This window comes from Xiphophorus maculatus, chromosome 19 (assembly GCF_002775205.1).
Source record: "Xiphophorus maculatus strain JP 163 A chromosome 19, X_maculatus-5.0-male, whole genome shotgun sequence".
Lineage (NCBI taxonomy): Eukaryota > Metazoa > Chordata > Actinopteri > Cyprinodontiformes > Poeciliidae > Xiphophorus > Xiphophorus maculatus.
In genome coordinates, this window is record NC_036461.1 from 24,485,196 (window position 1) to 24,505,166 (window position 19,971).

General features: G+C 38.4%; 1 protein-coding gene across 5 annotated transcripts in view; it reads right to left on the reverse strand.

Annotated features, from left to right (window-relative positions):
* Nucleotides 1–19,971, reverse strand: part of map4k5 (mitogen-activated protein kinase kinase kinase kinase 5) — a 38,592-nt gene that overhangs the window by 4,723 nt on the left and 13,898 nt on the right. Inside the window, exons 4-34 of one of the 5 annotated variants that reach the window (XM_023352955.1) lie at nt 19,748–19,838; nt 18,344–18,408; nt 18,197–18,252; nt 17,548–17,595; nt 16,967–17,009; nt 16,791–16,863; nt 16,585–16,716; nt 16,302–16,364; nt 16,134–16,215; nt 15,556–15,672; nt 13,872–13,950; nt 12,297–12,368; nt 10,957–11,018; nt 10,384–10,451; nt 9,985–10,023; nt 9,002–9,046; nt 8,872–8,914; nt 8,564–8,774; nt 8,220–8,299; nt 6,523–6,564; nt 6,196–6,280; nt 6,041–6,120; nt 4,296–4,356; nt 3,602–3,604; nt 3,287–3,401; nt 3,086–3,144; nt 2,804–2,907; nt 2,376–2,550; nt 1,457–1,525; nt 1,253–1,345; nt 938–1,008 (exon numbers count right to left, since the gene is read on the reverse strand). In XM_023352955.1, coding sequence (XP_023208723.1) covers nt 938–1,008; nt 1,253–1,345; nt 1,457–1,525; nt 2,376–2,550; nt 2,804–2,907; nt 3,086–3,144; nt 3,287–3,401; nt 3,602–3,604; nt 4,296–4,356; nt 6,041–6,120; nt 6,196–6,280; nt 6,523–6,564; nt 8,220–8,299; nt 8,564–8,774; nt 8,872–8,914; nt 9,002–9,046; nt 9,985–10,023; nt 10,384–10,451; nt 10,957–11,018; nt 12,297–12,368; nt 13,872–13,950; nt 15,556–15,672; nt 16,134–16,215; nt 16,302–16,364; nt 16,585–16,716; nt 16,791–16,863; nt 16,967–17,009; nt 17,548–17,595; nt 18,197–18,252; nt 18,344–18,408; nt 19,748–19,838 — 2,426 coding nt within the window. The remainder of the gene's footprint in view (nt 1–937; nt 1,009–1,252; nt 1,346–1,456; nt 1,526–2,375; nt 2,551–2,803; nt 2,908–3,085; nt 3,145–3,286; nt 3,402–3,601; nt 3,605–4,295; nt 4,357–6,040; nt 6,121–6,195; nt 6,281–6,522; nt 6,565–8,219; nt 8,300–8,563; nt 8,775–8,871; nt 8,915–9,001; nt 9,047–9,984; nt 10,024–10,383; nt 10,452–10,956; nt 11,019–12,296; nt 12,369–13,871; nt 13,951–15,555; nt 15,673–16,133; nt 16,216–16,301; nt 16,365–16,584; nt 16,717–16,790; nt 16,864–16,966; nt 17,010–17,547; nt 17,596–18,196; nt 18,253–18,343; nt 18,409–19,747; nt 19,839–19,971) is intronic. The other 4 variants (XM_023352956.1, XM_023352958.1, XM_023352957.1 and 1 more) reach the window with 4 other exon arrangements.

Genomic DNA, 19,971 nt, shown 5'->3' on the forward strand with positions numbered 1-19,971 from the left:
ACCCGACTTTAATGTCTTATGAGAAGAATCATAACGAGACAAAGGCTGAATTATTTAGTGCCGCTCCCCGTTGTGTGACAGGTTGTGTTTATGAGCGAACATGAATTTTACATGGCTGCTGACGTTCTTAAAATCCTTCCTATGGGAGAACTGCAGAGTTGGGCCGGGCACACACTTAGAAAAGACCTTTTTGTTTCAGCTGACTGCTCCAGGGCCAGCGCCGACACAGGCGGCGTTCCTACGGGTGGCCCCTGCCGCCGTATCCGCTTTCATAAAAACGACGCTTCACCTCCCTGTGATCTCTTGAACTCTTATTGTGCGGTTTTGCTTGACTCGTGATCCGGTTCACACCGAAGCCCTCCGTGAAAAGGAGAGCAAATTCATTACTTCGGCTGGACACAAAGACACTTTGTCCGGCTCCACCTGAGAGCAAACGGCTAGGGATCGGCGACGGCAAGTTTCAACGTAGAAATGAACGAGACCCGAAGGCTCGACTGTTGAGACAAAGAGATGCTTCTTAATTTTTCCAGCGAACGGGACAGAATTCAGAAATAAAAATGTTGACTAATGTTAGTTTTACATTCCTAACAGAGCCGAGCGGTAAGTTGATTTTTATGAAAAATCTGCATTTTTGTCCACCTTAGGTTTTCATCCTACCATCTTGCAGCTATTTTTTGGACTTTGAATTCAGGTCAACTCACAGAAGTAAAAGTCAGGTTTTGAAAAATATTTTCATTTGTCATCTGTAACATCTTTTTAAGAAAAGAAAGCTAGAAATTGGGTTTGGTAAAAAAAAAAAAAAAAAAAAAATCATATTTCCTAATATAATTAGTAAATGAGTGGGGAAAAAAGGAAGATGATAAACTAAAGCAACCATGCTAAATCTGCTTATCTTTATGGATTCTTAAATGGTTTCACCCAGCCTTAGTAGTATTACCTCATTGGACTTGAAGCTCTTTCCCTGCATGCCATGCTTCCAGAAGGCCAGGACGCTGTCATGAAGGCACACTGCAATAAACGAGCACGAGTTAACTCACAAACAGACATAACTCGAGGAAGCCAACGAGACATAGGGGACATGACAAACCCCAATAAAACCACCCAAAAAAGGGTTTCGACTAAAATTTTAAAGGTCCAAGACGAGAAAAACAACAGCAGCTGGAGCCACGTATCAGTCACCAACCTCAACATTCAATATGGCTGCGAGAATGTGAATGGTTTCCACTGGTGTGAAGGCAGACTGAAATCTTACCGACGGCTCCGATGCAGAAGTCAAAGCTGAGCTCAGAAGCCAGTTTCTTGTTGGACTTCAGTTTGCCCTGAAGATTGACGATCTTTACATTTTCTAGGAAAAACATTTTTTGAAACCTACCGTTACATTCGTACATATGAATCTAATCTTTGGGGGGGGGAAAGGCAATTAAAACACAGTAACTATAAAATGTATTCTACTCACGGTCTAAGCACACCAACACAGTGTCTCTCTCCAGCTGTGTGACATGGATCGCATCCACTTGCTGTTCAGCTGGAAAGGCAAAATGGGAACGTAAATAAATATCCAATTTTAGTTTGTTTGGTTTATTAGTTGATTTCAAACATAGTTAGAAAATAAAAAACAACAAGAAATTATGTAATAGTCATAGAGCTGGGTGATCTTTTCATACCAGATCTGATCTTAATAAATTCTTTTTCTTGCTTTATTTTCTAAAAAAGAAATTACAAATGACAAAATATTTTCAAAAGATGGTTTTTATTTCAATAGTCTCTTTTGTGAGATGTATCAGTGTTATGGTCAGGCTATGAGAATTTTTGTTTAATTACGACTATAGGCATAATATTAGCAGAATACAGATGCAATTTTACCAGAATATATTAAAATTAAGAGAAAATTTTCATTTTAATGAGGAAAAATAGCTTCTAGAATCATAAAGAAATCCAAAATGATTTCCTTTGTAAAACTTATATCAAAGTATAACTTCACAAAATGCTCAGTGTTCCTCATTTAAATTTTTTGATATTTTTCATTTTGGAGTTGTCATAAAATTACAACTTTATTCTGGTGACACTGTAACCGCAACTATATTCTAGTAAAAAAAAAATCTAGATTTTCCAAAGATTTTATTTATTGCCCAGCCCAAAGTAGAGAATAATGAAATAAATAGAAATTTAACACTATTTACAGTATATACTAACTATTTTAATATCTGAGATGTAGTGGAAATCCTATCCCAGTATCCCAACAGAACACAGTCAAATTCAACAAACATCGATTCACACAATTGTAGTGTGACAGAAATTGTGCGTGTTGAGCCTATCACACTAAACATATAGATATAAAATGATGACAACAAGCCAAAAGGTAACATCTGACTTACTTGTTCCCTCTGTGAACCAGGAGGAACAAGAGTTCAGGTTGATGGTCTCAAAGTGGACCACCTGGCCCTGCTCTGTGCCCTTGCTGATGGCGACACACACCAGCGGATACTCTTGTTCTGGGACCACCAGCATCTCAAACACTTTGAGCGGACTGGGAACGGGGAACTCAAAGTGCTACGCCGGAGAAAAAAACAAAAACACAGGATCGGACTCAGGATTAGTTTGGCAATTACAGGTTCTTAGAAATCCTTCCGACATTTAGCAGATGAAGAATCGGTTGAGTTGAGCCTCGATACAAAGTCCTGTGATAAATATTTACACCTGCTCACATGCCACGTGATTAAAATAATCAAAAATTAATGTTATTTTTAAGTGTAAATGAAAGTGAAAGATAGATTTTAACTGTGGGAGGAAGATAATAACTGACCTTGATGAGCATAAACCTCTGCATGGGCTCGTACCACTGCAGAAGGACAATGCCAGACTGAAGAGCTCCACACAAGTACTTGTGGCCTGTATACGGGTTTCTCACTGTGATATTGAAAGAAAGACGGTACTATGCTACATAAGACATGTTTTCATAGGACCTTTCATAAACAAGACACTTTTAAATGCTGAAGTAAAATCTGAAAAGTAGAGAGTTGTTTGGAAATGGTTGTAATCTATAGAAACACTATGACTGACGAGTTGGTAAGAAACAGCCACTCACCAATGCAGCATTTGTGACAACCTTTTGTGTCAGGGATCTTGGTTGTCAGGGCGAAGCGCCTGAGAAGAAAAACCGTTAAACATTGCGGTGAGCAAAGGTTTCAGGAGGTCAGGTGACAAAAACAATAAGAAGATCAGGGAAGTGGGAATGTTTGACATTTCCAGTTCTACAACGGCCACCATGAAGGTGAAACCATCTCACCTCGGCAGAATCTTGTCTGGGAAACGGTGCGTCTGAAACTGAGCTGCGAGGCCGGGCTTCTTCAGCTGCTCAAACAGCCCAATCAGATTGTGAGAGTACAGCTGGAAGGATCTTCCTAAAACACACACAAAAGAAATCCACCTGTTAACTTCACAGCAAAAGCCAAACATGTCAGGAAGTAAACAAACTTTTAATTCCAACATGAATTATTCATCATCCTAACAAACTGTCTTTACACATAAAGAAGGTTAGACGTGAACAGAGGGCAAAACCAGCAGTGTTGATGACGTTGATGATGATGTGAAGCATGATTACCTTCTGATGAAGCCAGTTAGTAGAATATCAAATCAAGCCAGGCGATAGGAGGATGGACAGAGTCCAAGGGAAGAGGAGAAGAGAACAGAGGTTAAGTATACCCAGGCGCAAACTGCTAAAGGTAAAACCGCAAGTAGACCTAACTCTATGTAATCTCATCCTCGATTGTTAAACCGAGCAAAGGATCGGCTCTTAGGAAAGACAGTTTGGTTTCAAATGAAAGCTCATTTAAGGTTTCTCATCAAACATGGCACATACAGTACAGACCAAAAGTTTGGACACAACTGTGTGTCCAAACTTTTGGTCCGTACTCAATACAGACCAAAAGTTTGGACACACTTTCTAACTGAATTCATTGAGAAGGTGTGTCCAAACTTTTGGTCTGTACTGTATATGCTAAAAAACAAGCTAGACTTGGTTGCACTGATAGGGTGAGATTGTAAACGAATAACAAAAAGAGCTTAAATACATTCATTCTTCACAAAAACAACAGGGTGGAAGGATGTGAGTCACTTCTACTGTACCACAGCAGCTGCAATAGTGACCCTTATGGCAAACAGCAGGAACAGATATCTTAAGGCTGCGCATACGGAGTGACTGTGATGCCTTCAGGTGCAGCCAGATAACACAGAACAAAGACGCGGATGGTTATAACAGAGGGCAGGGAAGTAGGAGTGATGGGTTCTCTGCTTACCGGACAAAGACATCAGGTTGTTGTTGATAACATACAGCCACGTACACTTCCTTGGGAAGAGCTAGCAACAAAAAACGGAGACAAAAATGAGTGTGAAATGTGCAGAGTTTAGCATTAGCTCTAAAGGAGAAGGGTAAGAAGAAATTCTCACTAGACCAGACCAATTACAGTGTAGACATTTATGATATACAATGTTTAATCCATCACCCACAATGTAAAGAGTACAACTTAAAACCTATAAAAAAAACATGGCCGTCCTTTAGGGAAGCAGCCAAAGAGGCAGAGAGCCACAGTTTGGGTGGAGAATTAATTAATAGACATACAATCCACAAATCTATCCTAATCTCTATCTTCATGATGGAGTGGCATCTGTATTTAGCCACAAAATAATAATAAAACCTTAATTTAAATCGGGTCAAAGGATCTGTTTACAAATATCAACATTTACATTCAACCAGAGATATTGATTAGTTTTAAAAGCATCAGAGCATAAGATAATAAAAAATAAGGCATGGAGAAAAAACGCCACACATATGGAAGAAGATACTCTGCTCACTGGAGGCCAAAATGGAACATTCTGGCAAAATAAATAAATAAAAACAATATTATGGTAAAAACTAAATGCTCACAGTGTCAAAATAGTGGCAGTATATTTGTTTACAGCATGGATACAAAACATGAGTTGATCTGGATTCAGATTTTCATTCATAAAATAAAAATACACTGTATTGTTGTAGACTCTATATTTTTCTGTCTCTTTTAGCCTACTTTTTAATCTGCTGACAAACACACGCCACAGCTTACACAACCATGACTGACACCAGTCATACATACACAGACTGAAACAGATTAGACGACCCTTGGAGGGTACAGATTGCAGAAAAGAATAAAAAGCTAAACATGCGCTACAGTCTTTGCCTCACTTGGCTTCATCCATAAGGTGAGCTAAGTGAGGCCCCAGCGCTGGACGGTGAATGTAACTCTGTATCTGTTCCATCTGTATGACATGTATGGCTTGTAACATTTGATCATTTCTCGGCATTAAAGCCCGCTTTTATATATAACCAAATCTCATTATTTCTCAAGGTAATTTACACTCAGGGGTTCTGGAACTGGTTAACGGAGCTGGTGGAGCACAAAGACAAAAATGAATGAACACCAACAGTACGCACTTCCTTCCACAAATAATCTGTCACAAGATCCCATTAAAAACAAAGCAAGCACTGACGTTTGTGGTTGTGACAAAACAAGGTATGAATACTTTTACAGGCTTTATAGTAGGGCAGAATTAAAGTTAATTCTTTATTGCAAAATATTTGAAATTGTTAACATTGGGTATCATTTTTTTAAGGACATAAATAAACGTGTTTACATGGTCAAGTTAAAACCCTAAGCTGTAACAGAAAACCATCTCGTCTTAGTGGATCGTCTCCAGATTGGGTTTCCAGCTACTCCTTCCAGATACTTGTTTTGAACAGAGTCATCTGGAAACATTTAGATCCTAATCGCACACTCTGCTACTTTCCAATTCATGGAAATCACATCAGCACAGTTTTACATCCTGCTAAACAGAGCCATCAAATAATGCAAAGCAAAAGATGATAACTTAGGAGAAGTTTTTTTGGGTATAGTATGAATAATCACTACTAACAAAACAGTGTCAAAACTGAGAAGTTAGTAGGAAACTAATTTAATTTAAAAACTGAACAAAAGATGTCTTCGAGTTGGATTTTAGCTGATGTTACCTGCTCCATTGTTGCTTCATGCAGCTCGTTAAGATTTAGCGTGTAGATGCCGTCCTCTGTTCCAAAGATGAGGTACTGATCTAAAACAAGAGCAATGAAGTTTAGTTAAAGCATAAAACTCCTGAAATCAACAGAATGTGCTGCATCGTGTTTACCTTTGGTGTCTGGGTGAATCCATGATGTGGCACAGTTGATTTTCAACGGGCAGCCATCGAACACTTTAGAGAAACAGGCTCCCATCTGCAACAGAAAACCGTCCAGCTGAAAACAGGCGGCATCCGCTGCAGCGAAGCGCCAAAATGTCAGCGAGGAATTAATGAGCCATAGTGGAGCCGAACCACAAAGCAGAAAGCTATTCGGACCCCAAATATCTGCAGAATGTGCAGCAGCAATTCCAGCGAGAGTTTAATAACAGCGTCCACAAAACCAGGCCGGAACGGCTGAGCAGAGACGGTGAGGGACAATGAAGATGATTGACTCACCAGTACTTTAGGAGTGGGTGGCAGACCGTTTATTGCTGGTTTCTAAGTAGAAGCAGAGAAAACAAGAACAATAAGATAACAAAACTGCTGCAGACGAGTCAAGACGAGTCTAAGCCATAATTTAGCTCTGGTCTCAGCGAATGAGGCGTTAAATGAACAATGTGAATAGTTTTGAAGCACGACCAGCTTGTGAGGCACTGGATCTGATTTTTTTTTTTAAATAAAACAACACACACACGGAGAAACTTTTAGTGCAAGCAACAGGACAACAGGGCTGCTAAAATGTTGAATTTCTGTTACTTTGTGACTCTCTTTAAATAATCGGTCATCTGTTCTATGACATTCAAATGACCTATGACAAATCTGTAAGTAGTAAAAATAAACCTGGAATAGCCTGCTTAGATCATTTCCACACGTCGGTAAATGAATACTTTATTTATTTTTGGGTTTTGGTCTTTGTGTGTTCTCATCTGCCAACAATTATAAATGTGATGGAGCAGAAATTGAGTTCATCTGGCTTAGCACTAATTTTCTTGACATTTGCATCCTTAAGCTATACAAGTTATTTGAGAGGCTAAAATGGAAAGTATCAGTCAGGAGAAGAGCACAAAAAACCACAGTTGTATAAATATATAAACGCACCATACTACAGTCAAGACAGTTACCAATAATTGGAGAAAATATGTCAAAGCGACATTACAAAAACTAGATTAAAAACTAGATTCTCCAAGATTAATGAGACTGAAATCTGCACCTGCCAACAACAGAAGGAGCTGCAGGACTATTTGCCAACCGATTGTTCTGTTCTACAGGGAACACGATCTTTTATGTTCTGCACAAGTCCAGACGAAGAGAAAACGGCCACAAACCAGAAACCTGTTTTTCAAATTAAAGTGTTGGGTTTGGAAGCCATATTTACAGTACACCGTGCCTCCAACAGGTACATCTACAAAACTTAGAAAATCATGAAAAAGCTCAAATGTTTTGTTCCTCATTTCACAAAGTGAAACATATTAAGCCTTTATCACTCTGATGATTATGGCTTACAGATAATGAAAATCCAACAGTTCTCAGAAAATTAAACTGCTACCAAACATCAACAGAGATGCTTCTGAAAAGTACAATCGTTTCTATGCACTCAGTATTTGATTGGGGCTCTTTTTGCATAAATTACTGCATTACTACAATGTGGCATGGAGGATATCAACCTGTGATTCTGCTGCGGTTAATAGAAACCCAGGTTGCTATGGCAGCAGCCTGAATGTCATCGGCATTGTTGGGTCTGGTGTCTCTTTCGAGATGTAAAGCACCTTCCTTTGCCCTGTTGCACTTTTTCCTTCCACTAAGCTTTCAACAAACATGATTGGATGCAGTACTCTGAACAACCAGCTTATCCCCTCCTCCTGTCAGCATTCTTCCCAATGACTGTCCCTCTGACCCACACTGAGACCATTTAGAGGCTCAGAAAACCATTACAGGTCTTTCAAGTTAATAGCTGATTAGGGTGCGACACCATGAGTTTTCAATAATTAACTTTTTCACAACTTCTTTAATATATTCTCAGAAACTAAATTTTCACTTTCAGAAATTAGTGTTAGAACCAAAGTACGCAGCGAATATGGTCTTTAGTCATAAAACTACAGATCAGAGCTAAAACGCTGTGATGAACTATTCCACAAAAATATCTTTCAACTCACAGGGAAGTCCTTTTTCTCCTTCCGGTGCTGTGGCGTTGGTGTAGGACCATCTCCATTCACACTTCCATCTGAATCATAATCTGTCACATAAAGAGGATAGTTAACCGAGGGTTTGAGCATGGAGTTGTCAGTCATTATCAGTAAGCAATTTAGTGTGTAATTCCTACAATCACAGCAAATTGGTCTACCTTACCTTTAGATTCACATTTAATTGGAGCTTGTAAAAGTAGAGGAAGTTTGAATTTAGAGACTAAAATAATTCAAGAATACTAGTGATGGGGGAAAAAAAACAAAAAAAAAAAAACAGCACAAGTCATCCCCTTCAAAGAAGTAAAAAGACTCACCGGCATCAGAGGAGTGAGATAAGTCACCAGGGCTGCTGACACTCGCTGACAGGAAGTCGGACGATGAATGCTCCGCCTTGTTGCTCTGTTCAGGTGTGCTCTGTCTGCGGGCGGCCTGGCTGGGGCCGTTTTCTGAGTTCGGGAACCGACGAACTGTCAGCGACCTCTCCTCGTTCAGTCCTAGCTCCTCCGCCGGGCTGCTTATTCGCGGCTAAGGAAACAAACAAACAAGCAAAAGAAACTCCAGCAAAACGTTTGAGTCTTGTCACAGTACAAACTGGAGAACGACAGAAAGAATACTGTCTGACCTTAGGGGGCAGAGGAGGAGGTACGCCTGGTTTAAGTGTTGACCTGAAATACATTTTTGGACAAAAAGATCAATACAGAAATTAATGTTTTTCTCATGAATGTATGCAAACATTTATGCACATGACTTACAACTCAACTTCTTCAAAGGCATCTTCCAGATGGGCGATGTGTCCACTGTGGATGATAGGTACAAAAAGAATCAGTGTAAAGTGGGTAAATCTACAGGCTCTGATTGAACATAGTTCTCCTAAATCTATTCTTTACACAAAAGGGAGAAGTAAAAAAAGAGTTACACTATAACTTGTCCTTGATTTAAAGACAATAATCCTAATCTGAAATAAACTGAAAAAGATTTATTCGAGATTGCCCTGAAAAAGTGTTTGTACCACTTAAACCTTTTCAGTGTGTTGTCATTTTATGTGATGCATCAAGACGAAGTATCAGGTAATATAATATGTACATATTATGCCAATTATTATCTTTTGAATATTTGGAAAACCTAATACTAAAATTTGACATGAGTGTAAGAGGCTAAGTCAAAATGACTTGATTCACAAACTGAAAATAAATAAAAAACTTCGATAGCCCCTGCTTGAGGGAGATGCATGATTTTTTATTTTATTATATTGTTTTAATTCTGTTAACTGTGGTGTGAATTTGCCTCTGTTGCGTTTTATAAAAAAAATAAAGCAACAGTCCACCTATGTGTGACTTATCAATATAAACCAAATGTATTGATTTGAAGAGGAATGAATATAAACTCAAACTCTTTAAAATTTCGATTTATAAATTTTAAAACAGCTTAATTGCCCTGTGACTTTCCAAAGATGCAATACTTTGTGTATCTCTTAAAGTTTGGGGTTGTAACATGACAAAACGTGAAAAAGTTTAAGGATGTGAGAACTTTTGCAAGACACTGTAACCTTAATCTAACAGCAAACTCCCATATCAACACGGGACACAGCATCACGCACTCTACCATCACACCACACATGCTACAAGGATGAAAGTTGTGGGAGTTGACTGTTTAAGGCAAATGCAAAGAAAAACAGCGAAGTGACAGAGCAAAGCATGACGTGGCTAGTGTAAGGTAGGACAGCTGTTAGTGTTACCGTTGAAACAATTCATCCTCAACGCTTTTGAGAAGGCTCCTTCGAAGGACAACAACGGTCAGAGACAGGCAAAAAGAGGACAGAGAAAAGTGGAGGGGAAATAAACAAAAAGTCAAAGTACACAGACAAGTGAGAAGGAGTTTAAAAGACCAATGTGACATCCTGAACTCCAGACAGGGAGAGTGAAAACTACCAGCATTAAACCACAGTGACTAAAGCAAGTTAGTATTATAAAACAAGACAATTTAGTGGAGAAGAAATATAGCAAGAAATCAATCATGCGTTTGATCCATTAATGCCAATTAGTCTCAAAGGTGCATTATATCATGAAAGCCAAGTAGTGAGTGAGGCGGAGAGTAAATACGAGCAGTTTCCATGACAACAGTTTCCATAGAGTACCTGGTTGTTATTCCTCCATCTGCAAAAGGGCTCCATGGGGAAGGGAAGTCATTATCTTTATTCACATCCTGTGGAGAGGCAAGCATGCGTTCAGACAGGACTCTGTTTTCAAAATGCATAAAATTAATGCCAAAATTATTCGTGATTTAACTATTAATGATTTAGAGCTGAAATAATCTTAATTTTGCCAACTTGTTTTTTCTGACTAGAACTAATACTAGCGCTTTGGAGGGAGTGGAAACATACAAAAAACATGGAAAAAGCTGTTATTCAGCAGTCATAAGAAGAACTTTACTGCCTTGTATTGCCAACAAAAACCTTTGACAATAAATACTTACTGACATGTTCTGTTTAATTTTAGATAAAAACTTTTCCCCCCCAAAAAGGTTGCTTTGTAAACAATATATTTAGACGATGCCTGTAATTTCTAATATTGCTGGCTTTATTATGCAAGTTTTGTTAGGGGTATGAAGAAATTTTGGCTTACCTTTATGTTTCCAAAAGAATTACCAAGTAATTAAAAAATAAATAAATAAAACAAATTGATTTTAACTAGCAAACCACATTTATTACCATTTCAGAATGAGCTTCTGTTTCCTTTGGGAGAAGAGGCGCCTGAAATTGGACCTTGTCAACTGCGAATGGAAAAACATCGTCTTCAGTTGGGTTTCCTTTTTCTCACCTTTAACAGTAGAGGGCATCAACACTCAAGGCATGCAAATATTACCAACAAGTCTCCAGTGCGTTGTAAACAGGTGCTTTGATAACCACAGAGAACATAATGAACAAAAAAGAAAAACCCCGGGCAGGAACAAATCGAAATACTGCTTCTGGTGGTTCGAGGAGCAGCTGTGTGGACTAAAGCTTTGCACTGCAAAAACACAAAATCTTTCCACATGTTTTTGGTCTAGTTTCTAGAGCAAATATCTCAGTGAACTTGAAATAAGACAAAACTAACTTGGATGAAACCTTATCACAAAATATCTGAGCTTTTTTAAGGAAGTAATTCCTTAAAATTGCAGTGGAAGTTCCACTGGCAGATAATTTTACTTTTAGCAGGATTATTTCCCAGAAAGGGAAATAATCTGCCAGTGGAAGTAGTACTTTTTTATCAATATTAAGAAATTATTCACTTAAACCAAGCTCCTATATCTTGATAAAATGTTATTTGCAAGTTAGTTTTGTCTTGACATTCGAACTAGAAAGTAGGCCAAAAAAATACTTGGAAAGACTTTATGTTTTTGCAGTGTAGTTTGGGGTCTAAACACAAAGAGGATCTGTTCATATTGGAAATGTTGAAACAATAAATATTTTTTGAAAGAAATCCTCTTAGTTTGGGTTCTGGGTCACTTTGCATCAAACATCTAATCCAGTAAGAGAGGCTGCTTTAGAGTCCAGAATAAATGCAATGTTTTCTTGGGTGGGGAAAAAAAAGTTCTGCAATACCTGCCAATACATAATCAGCTTCCAGCTAACAAAGGAACTTTGTATTTAACCTTTCAGAGCAAAGATTTTCAAATGTTTCCCCCTTTGAGGCTGATCATGTGGAAGAGCTGCAGGTATTTTAAAAACACAGAAGTGAGGTGATACCCAACAAAGCTACAGATAAAAGCTTTCAAGCAAAGCAGAGGGATCAGGTTTTCACATGAGTAAAAACTTAACTTCCATGTCAGCACCTTATTAGTCATCTCTAAATTTATAGTAGATTCGCCAGTGTGACAAGAATAGAGACGTCACAGACCCGCATCACTGATTTTTCATCAAGCTATAGCCACTTTAGGCAACCGCTCCATGCAGAAAACTCATCTCAAGTGTCACATGAATTTCAAACCTAAAGCTCTGGCATGTCATTTTTTTTAATACAGTACAAGTTTGGGAACTAAAACACACTGTCTCACTGCACTGCCACTAACCTGCATCCCCCCTGTTTCCCTCAGAGTCACTAGGACTCGAGACTGGACGGTCAAGGCCTGTTCCACTGTTTGCTTTGTGAAGGAGGGAAGGTCAGATAATAATCAGACAAAGAGATAAAACAGCAGATCTAGTATGAATGATCGCACTAAAGGCAGTGAAGGTATGAATGCTGACAAACAAGTGTGACATCAGACAGCTTCGCCAGTGTCAGACACCCATGACGTGATTAATGGCTGCGACCTGCTGACGATCGAGACACAACACAGGGTTCTACCTTTTCTACAACAATGCAACAAGTTCCCTGAAGGGTGTGGAAACATTAAGATGGCTCTATTAAACTGGATCGCCAGCTCACTTTGGTGTATCTGAAACTGAATTCTACTAGTGACCTTCATGACCTTTCAGACGAGCTCTAACACAATCACAGCTGGGTATTGTTAAGAGTCAATCTTGATTCTTTGGGTCACAATTTGATTCTGTTCCATATCGTTTTAAATACTTTGATTTAGTAATAAGAAGCCTACAAATAATTCATTGAAGTACCTATTAATAACTTTATGTACTACTTATTTTAAATTTTTCCTGCCCATATTAGCAGCTGTGGTGGTATACATTACTTCATCAGTCTATACATAAACATTTTTTTATGCATATACCTGAAAATAAAACAGTAACACAATAACACCTGTGCTCAATATGGAGTACAAAAGTTAGAACATGACACTTTTTTCACTTCTGATACCGATGTCTGAGGTTTAGTATTGCAATGCCAATGCGATACAGAAAAACGATGCTTAAAATGCTTCTCTTTTAACATACATAAATGTACTGAATTACAAATGCATTTGATAACTGTGCAATAGTACAACACGCTTTACAGCTTCAGAATCTTGGTTAGACGTATAAAAACATCACAACTTTAAATTAATTTGATCTTGAGTAGAACAGCCAATTTAAAATAAATAATAAAGAAACCAACAAAAACAAACTGTCTTGGTCAAACATGAAGCATAAACTGCAACAAGCCTCCTTTCAAATAGTTCAGAAAGTGGAATTAGAACATTTAAATATAGATTTAGATGTAAAATACATCTAAATGTAAAATACATAATAAAACACAAGGCATAGAATTAGACGGAATAGATCCGCCCTTATGGATCGGGTACATCGTCTTACCCGATTTATAATGTTTTTCAATATCAAGACCAGAACAGATATTAATATTGGATCAGCGCATCTCTAAAGACAGCACTACATTAAAATTGAAATCAAAAGTATGTAAACGAAAACAATTGTCCTTCTCTTGTGGAAATTGAGATTGTTCAAAAGAATTGATTTGACATTGAATCAAACTGTGACCCAAAGAATCAAAATTGAATTGAGAGATTCTGAACAATAACCAGCCCTACACACTACTAGAAATAGTGGTTTGGAAACATGCCAAGCGCTGCCACGAGATTAGTGGGATGACTGTCGGAAAACTCACTGGGCTGACTGTCACAATAACTGGTGATGTCACAGACGCACGACCCGGAGCGGGCGGAGTTTGGCTTTGTGTGTGTGTGTGCACTTACAGTCGATCTCGGAGCGCGTCCTCTCCACTTTAGGATGTTTGTTGGTGGAACGGATGGTGTGTCGGACTACAGGGACGGGCTGGAAAACATTACAAACGAGATATTAAAGCAGCAAGCATCTTCAAAATGATGCAATAGTGAAACTGTACCAACTTGAGTCACTTGGGATGGTTGTGACATTTTCTTTTGAAATAATCTCAAGAAATAATTTGGAAACTTTGCCAGTCAGTCATGCACTGCTGAGAACTGCGTTTCTTGGGGATCACCGCATTAATATGCATCCCAGAGGCTGGCTGTTTGTTACAAGCTCCATTGCTTGTAGTCAATAGCCTTTGGGTAATTCTTTTTTCCTTTGCCATGGCTAAGACAGTGCTGCTGCTGTCAGTGTGAGAAAAGCCACAATGGCCTCTTAAATGGTGCTGGTACCACCTCTTTGGCTGGCACAAAGATGTGATGTAGACCCCATTTGGAATAATAATAATGTCACTGGGGAGATTCAATAAGTCAGGGGGCCTTAAAGGTGCAGAAATTACAGCAGGAACTATCTGTTTTTGCAAAGACTGTGCATTCTATGACTGTATTTTTGTGTTTTATATTATGTAAAGCACCTTTAACTGCCTTGTTGCTGAAATGTCCTACACAAATAAAGTTGAACTTGAAAGATACTTGGAAAGAAAATACATGGTAGCACTTTATTTGACCGGGTGTGCATAACACTGACATGACACTGTCAAAAACATAACACCTGTCATGAACATGAAGGAGTGTTAATGAATGTTCATGACTGTTGTCGTGAAGTGTGATTTGGTAAATAATTACACTATTAATGCAAAGTTGACAATTGTAATGGTCTTTTTATATAAATGTTAATAGAACTTTTAATGAAAAGTGTCATTATTGACCAAATAATGCAAAGTTTACATTTTTAATGTAACATTTAATGCAACTTAAATGTTGCATTAAATGTTACATTTAACAACTAAATGTTAAGTGTATTAACTTTGCATTAATAGTGTGTCCATTTACCGAATGACATTTCACGAGTTATAGACATTCATAGACTTCTTCATGTTCATATCAGGTGTCATGTCAGTCTTATGCACACCCCTTCAAATAAAGTGTTATCAAATCTGCCAATACATTTAGATTTATCACTGCATCTAAAACAATCAAAGCTAGGCTGCCTTGCAAAAAGTACTAATACTCCTTTAACTTGTTTACATTCTGTAATGCTGCAACCACAAACTTCCACATGTTGCTGAGGTTTCAGCTGCATATGCTATGGGGTCTAAAAATGTACCTACTTTTACAACACAGCACAGAGAAAGTTCATTTTTAACAAGTCTAATTTAATTTAGGCTGTTAACTGGATGTAGATAGACTTTGGTTGGCCCTTTCTGACACATGAATGTACAATGATATAAATAATTCCTGCTAATAAAATACATCCCCAAAACATGATGCCGTCAGCACCATGTTTCACCACGGGGATGGTGTATTTAAAGTAAAGTTAAGTATTTACCACCATAAATTGTGTTTTGTAAGTAGGCCACTTCACAATTATGTATTGATTTGGGTTCACCTATCACATAAATAACTAATAAAACATTCGAATGTAAGTTTGTGGTTTTAATATGACAAAATTTGAAAAAGTGAAGTGCACATGAGACAAAATCCACGTTACCTCAAGGTCATCATCGTCCACTTCGCTGTAATTTTGGTGGTTGTCTGGGTTATTCATCTTATCAAGCAGATCAACAGCAAGCCTCCTCGTTAGCCCAGTTTGAGCCACATACACATGCTGGCAAAATAAGCAGGAAGAAAGACATTGTTTTTAAGATTAGCAGTTGAGAATGCTAGTTTTTTTAGCATCACTTTCACTACTGTCCAGAATCATCACCACATAAAAGAAAACTCCAAAACTACATAGCAGGAACAGGTATTCTTAGAGGCCGTTATTGTGGGATGACAGAAGAGTATTTTTTAGGGAACCGTGTAATATAAACAAAAACCTAAACAATGAAAAGCTAATATATACCGGTAGTTCTCTAAAAGACCCTAAAGAACAAAACGTAAATCAAATCCAACAAAAGCTCTTTTTCAGGTTGTGAAGTTCTATTGCAGCATTAACAGAACCGGTGAAAACCTTCTCTTCTGACTGGGTTCAAGTTCTAAAAAGGAATACATTTTTCCACTATAATGATCTCAGTTAGTCAAACAAGCATATATACTGTTTTTACCCATCCAAAAACAAAGACGTACCAGTAGAAGTTTCTCTGCGGTGGGCCGCTTCTTTGGGTTCTTTGTGAGAGAGACTTTAATAAAATTATGGAAAGCAGCAGACCTGTATGAAAAAAGATCCTTGCTTGAAACAAATTACCCTAAGTGTCAATCATACTGACAGAACATGCATTGTTCCCAGATACTCACCATTTGTTTTTGTCTTTTAGCTTAGGAGGCTGGAAATTGCTCTTGGACATCAAAAACAAAGCCCTGGATAAAACAAAGCAATGAGTCAAAAGGAAGGTGTCCCAAAATTAGTGAAACGACATACATCATGTTCTATTCATAACCTAAGCATACTTTGTTTTAACAGGATAACCGCACAAGTCACCAAGACGTGATAAAACCCTCGAGGAAAAACAAAAGCAGGAAGCGGACCGAGAATCACATGAGGAAGGTTTGACCGGTGGCTGCTACGGGTGCGACATACCTCATCGGATGCAGATCAAACATCGGAGGCTGCAGCTCCGCCAGCTCGATGGATGTGATGCCAACAGCCCAGATGTCACACAGCTGGTTGTATCCGCCGTTCTTCTCTACCGCTGCAACCTCAGGAGCCATCCTGAACAAAGAAAAGACGGGATATGAAGCGTACCTCGCCCCTGGTATCGCCGCACTTACAGGAGTTACACTTACCAATAAGGTGTACCAATGAAGGACTTCCTTTTTGCAATGGTAGCTGTTATTTTGGCAGCAACTCCAAAGTCAGCTGCAACAAAAATTTGGTAGAGTTTTTCAGATCATGTCATGCACATAAAACAACAACTGACTTTAAACTCTAAGCAACACTAATTTGGTGATGAGTTTCTTACCCAACTTCACATCTCCATTGTCTGTTAGGAGTATGTTTGCACCCTGTTGGCGAATCCCAAAAAAGCTTGGTGTTAGGGGTTTCATAACAAGGTGGCATGTCTCGGCAACTGCTCTGATTGAATCGACTATATCTGGTCTAACTTCTAATAAAATTACATCGCCATCGCAGCTTTTAGCATTGTTTATGTTGGCTGTGACTGACAGACTCTGTGGTAGCATCCTGTGGTGAGAGTAGAGGAAACAGGAAGCGCTTGCTGCATAGAGCTGAGAAAAGATAATAGGCACAGCCCTGACCTTTTTGATAACACATAGGAGTGAGGCTACAGCGTTTTGAGCATGCACAACGCACAATAGAGCACAAACTGAAACCTAAAACTGCAGCTGGACCGGCCCATATCCTTTTAAATTCGCACCTCTGCTGCGGTGGGGGGTGTTAAAGAGTTTCAGGAAACTGGACTGCTTCAGAAACAACTAATGCATTTGCAGATATTTACACTAGTACTGCAGCGTCTATAAATCTTACCCACTTACACAAGTGTTACCTTAATATTAGAAGGCAACAAGATGAAAGTAATAATACCTTGATATCACGGTGCATCTTGCCCTTTATGTGCAGGTACCCCAAGCCCTGTAAAAGAAATAATATTCAGCTAAAAGTTGACTAGACACAATAATACACTGCAATATTAATGAAATGCATTTGGATTAGGAATGCAAACAAATAACCAACCAACTTACAATTAATTGTCAATAATAGTTTATGAGATTAAAATTAGTTCAAATCGATCAACTAATAACGTTTGCTTAGACCTTCTTATAGTCTTGTAGTTTGGTTGCCATTCATAATAGGGCACCAGTGGTCATTATTAAGTGGAACCAGTTGATACAGAAACAAAGATGGCAGGGCCATGAAAGAACAGGAAAGAGAAACGGTCCAAACGGAGTCCAGTGTGGGATGCAAGATACATTTTATGCGGTTTTGTTTGAAATATAAAAACTCAACAAACTCCTGAAGTTTCACCTTTATAGCTTGAGATTTTTTTTAAATTCAGCATACAAAAAATTTAACCCTTTATGCTACAGAAAGATAGACAGCCCTCTTGATTCCAGAGAAGACTCAGGTTATCAAGAAAATGCCCCTTGTCGATTAATCATGAGTTGATCGATAAGGACAAAAAACTAAGAATGCACAATAATGTATAACTTGCGTTCCTAATTTGGAATAATACCTGCAAGGTTTCTCTGCAGACATATGCAATCTGGAGCTCTGATAGAGGCCCTGTGACTGTAAAAACACAAGCTCATTCAGTTCTTGTAGAGTTCAAACAGTAGATCTCAAAAAGAAGACTTTTCAGAAACAGAATGAATCAGCTCACCATGATAAATGTCCTGCAGGGATCCTCCACCACAGTATTCCATACATATCCAAAGTTTTTCTCGACTTTAGGAGACAAACAAACAAAAAAAGAAAAATCAGATAAACAATAAGATCAAACATGTACTGTGGGATACGCTTTGTAGGTCAGTTAAGATACAAAACAAAGCTCATATGTATTCGTATCCAAAGCCCTGGCCGTGCAGAGCTAAAGGATCCTCACATTTTTATGCTGCAACCATGGAGATTGTGTGTCATGATTCCTAATCTTCTACCAAATTTTTTTACATATATGCCAAATAATTTAATTTGGACTAATATGACCTGAGCACTTTCTGTTACATGTTTTCTGTTTTCTCCCACATCGCTTGTGGGAACCTGCATATAGGACTTCCTATGAGATTCCTCAAGTGACGTTATTATTTGCATGCATTCCCTTCTGTTCATTTGTTCTTACCTCCTTCACAGTTATGAACTACTATCTGTTTTATTACAACAAAAAATCTTGCAAAAACACACTGAAGTTTGCCGTTTTCAATATGAGAAATTTGTATGACTGCCAAACCAAAGTTGGTCAATTTGCTTTGGGAAATTGACCAAAGCAGGACCAGGCGGTTTCTTTCTAAACTTTTCTTACAGTTGTTTTCTTAAACTTGCTGTCATTACCAAGTAAAGAGGATGCCTAGCCTGGTACCAGATGTTTAATACAGAATCTAATTGATGGGATGAAAGTAACAACGAAAACGGCATGATTGTTGAAGCAGAAGACATAATTCTGGCTAGAACCAGATCTCCATTTGCAGTGCTACTTTTTCACACCTTTTTTGCTTGGTGTGCAAACAAGTCGAGTTATTACATTAAACATAACCTTGAATGTTGCCACACAAAAATGTAGTTCCTGTCATTAATGCATGGTGGGGCTGGTCATTATTGTTCCACTGTACCCAGCTGAGCTCTGTGCGGCAAGACTACACAAGACATACCTGCTGCGCTGCAACCTGTGCGCTTGAGCTAACAGCCATATAAAAAAAGAGTTCAGAGCCTTCAAATCCAGTTAAACCTGCTGGAACTCTGAGGCAGTTTTGGGCGGACCGAGTCTACTTCCTCAAAAGATAAAAAGCCTAAATAAAAAAATAAAAAAACGGACCCCTGTAAAACATAAAAGCGGCACCCGGGCACTGAAGTTAGGCTGAAACCCTTGAGTCATAGTTTCACGCTTTAGTGTAATGAAGTAATTAAATACACAATGTGTATTCGTGTGGCGGTTGGTTGAAAAATTAAAAAGAGAAACGGTGGTGTTTACATTTTGTAAATGTTTCACCGTGGACTGACTGGGAGAGAGCAGAAAAGTCTGGATTAAAAGACAAAAAAGACAAAAGCAGGGTTATTTTCAGCTGGCTCTTACCAGAGGTAGCTCCCAAAGTAGGCCACAATGTTGTGGTGCTTGCATTCCTTCACCATGAAGATTTCCTGCTGAATGATGGAAAAGTCATCTCCTGAAAACAAAGATATAAAAAAAAAACAAAAAAAAAATTATTATACTTAAACCTGACAAATAATTGGACTGCATGAAAATTATAATAAACAGCAATAGATTTTATTAATATATTTAGATCTCAAAGGGCAAAA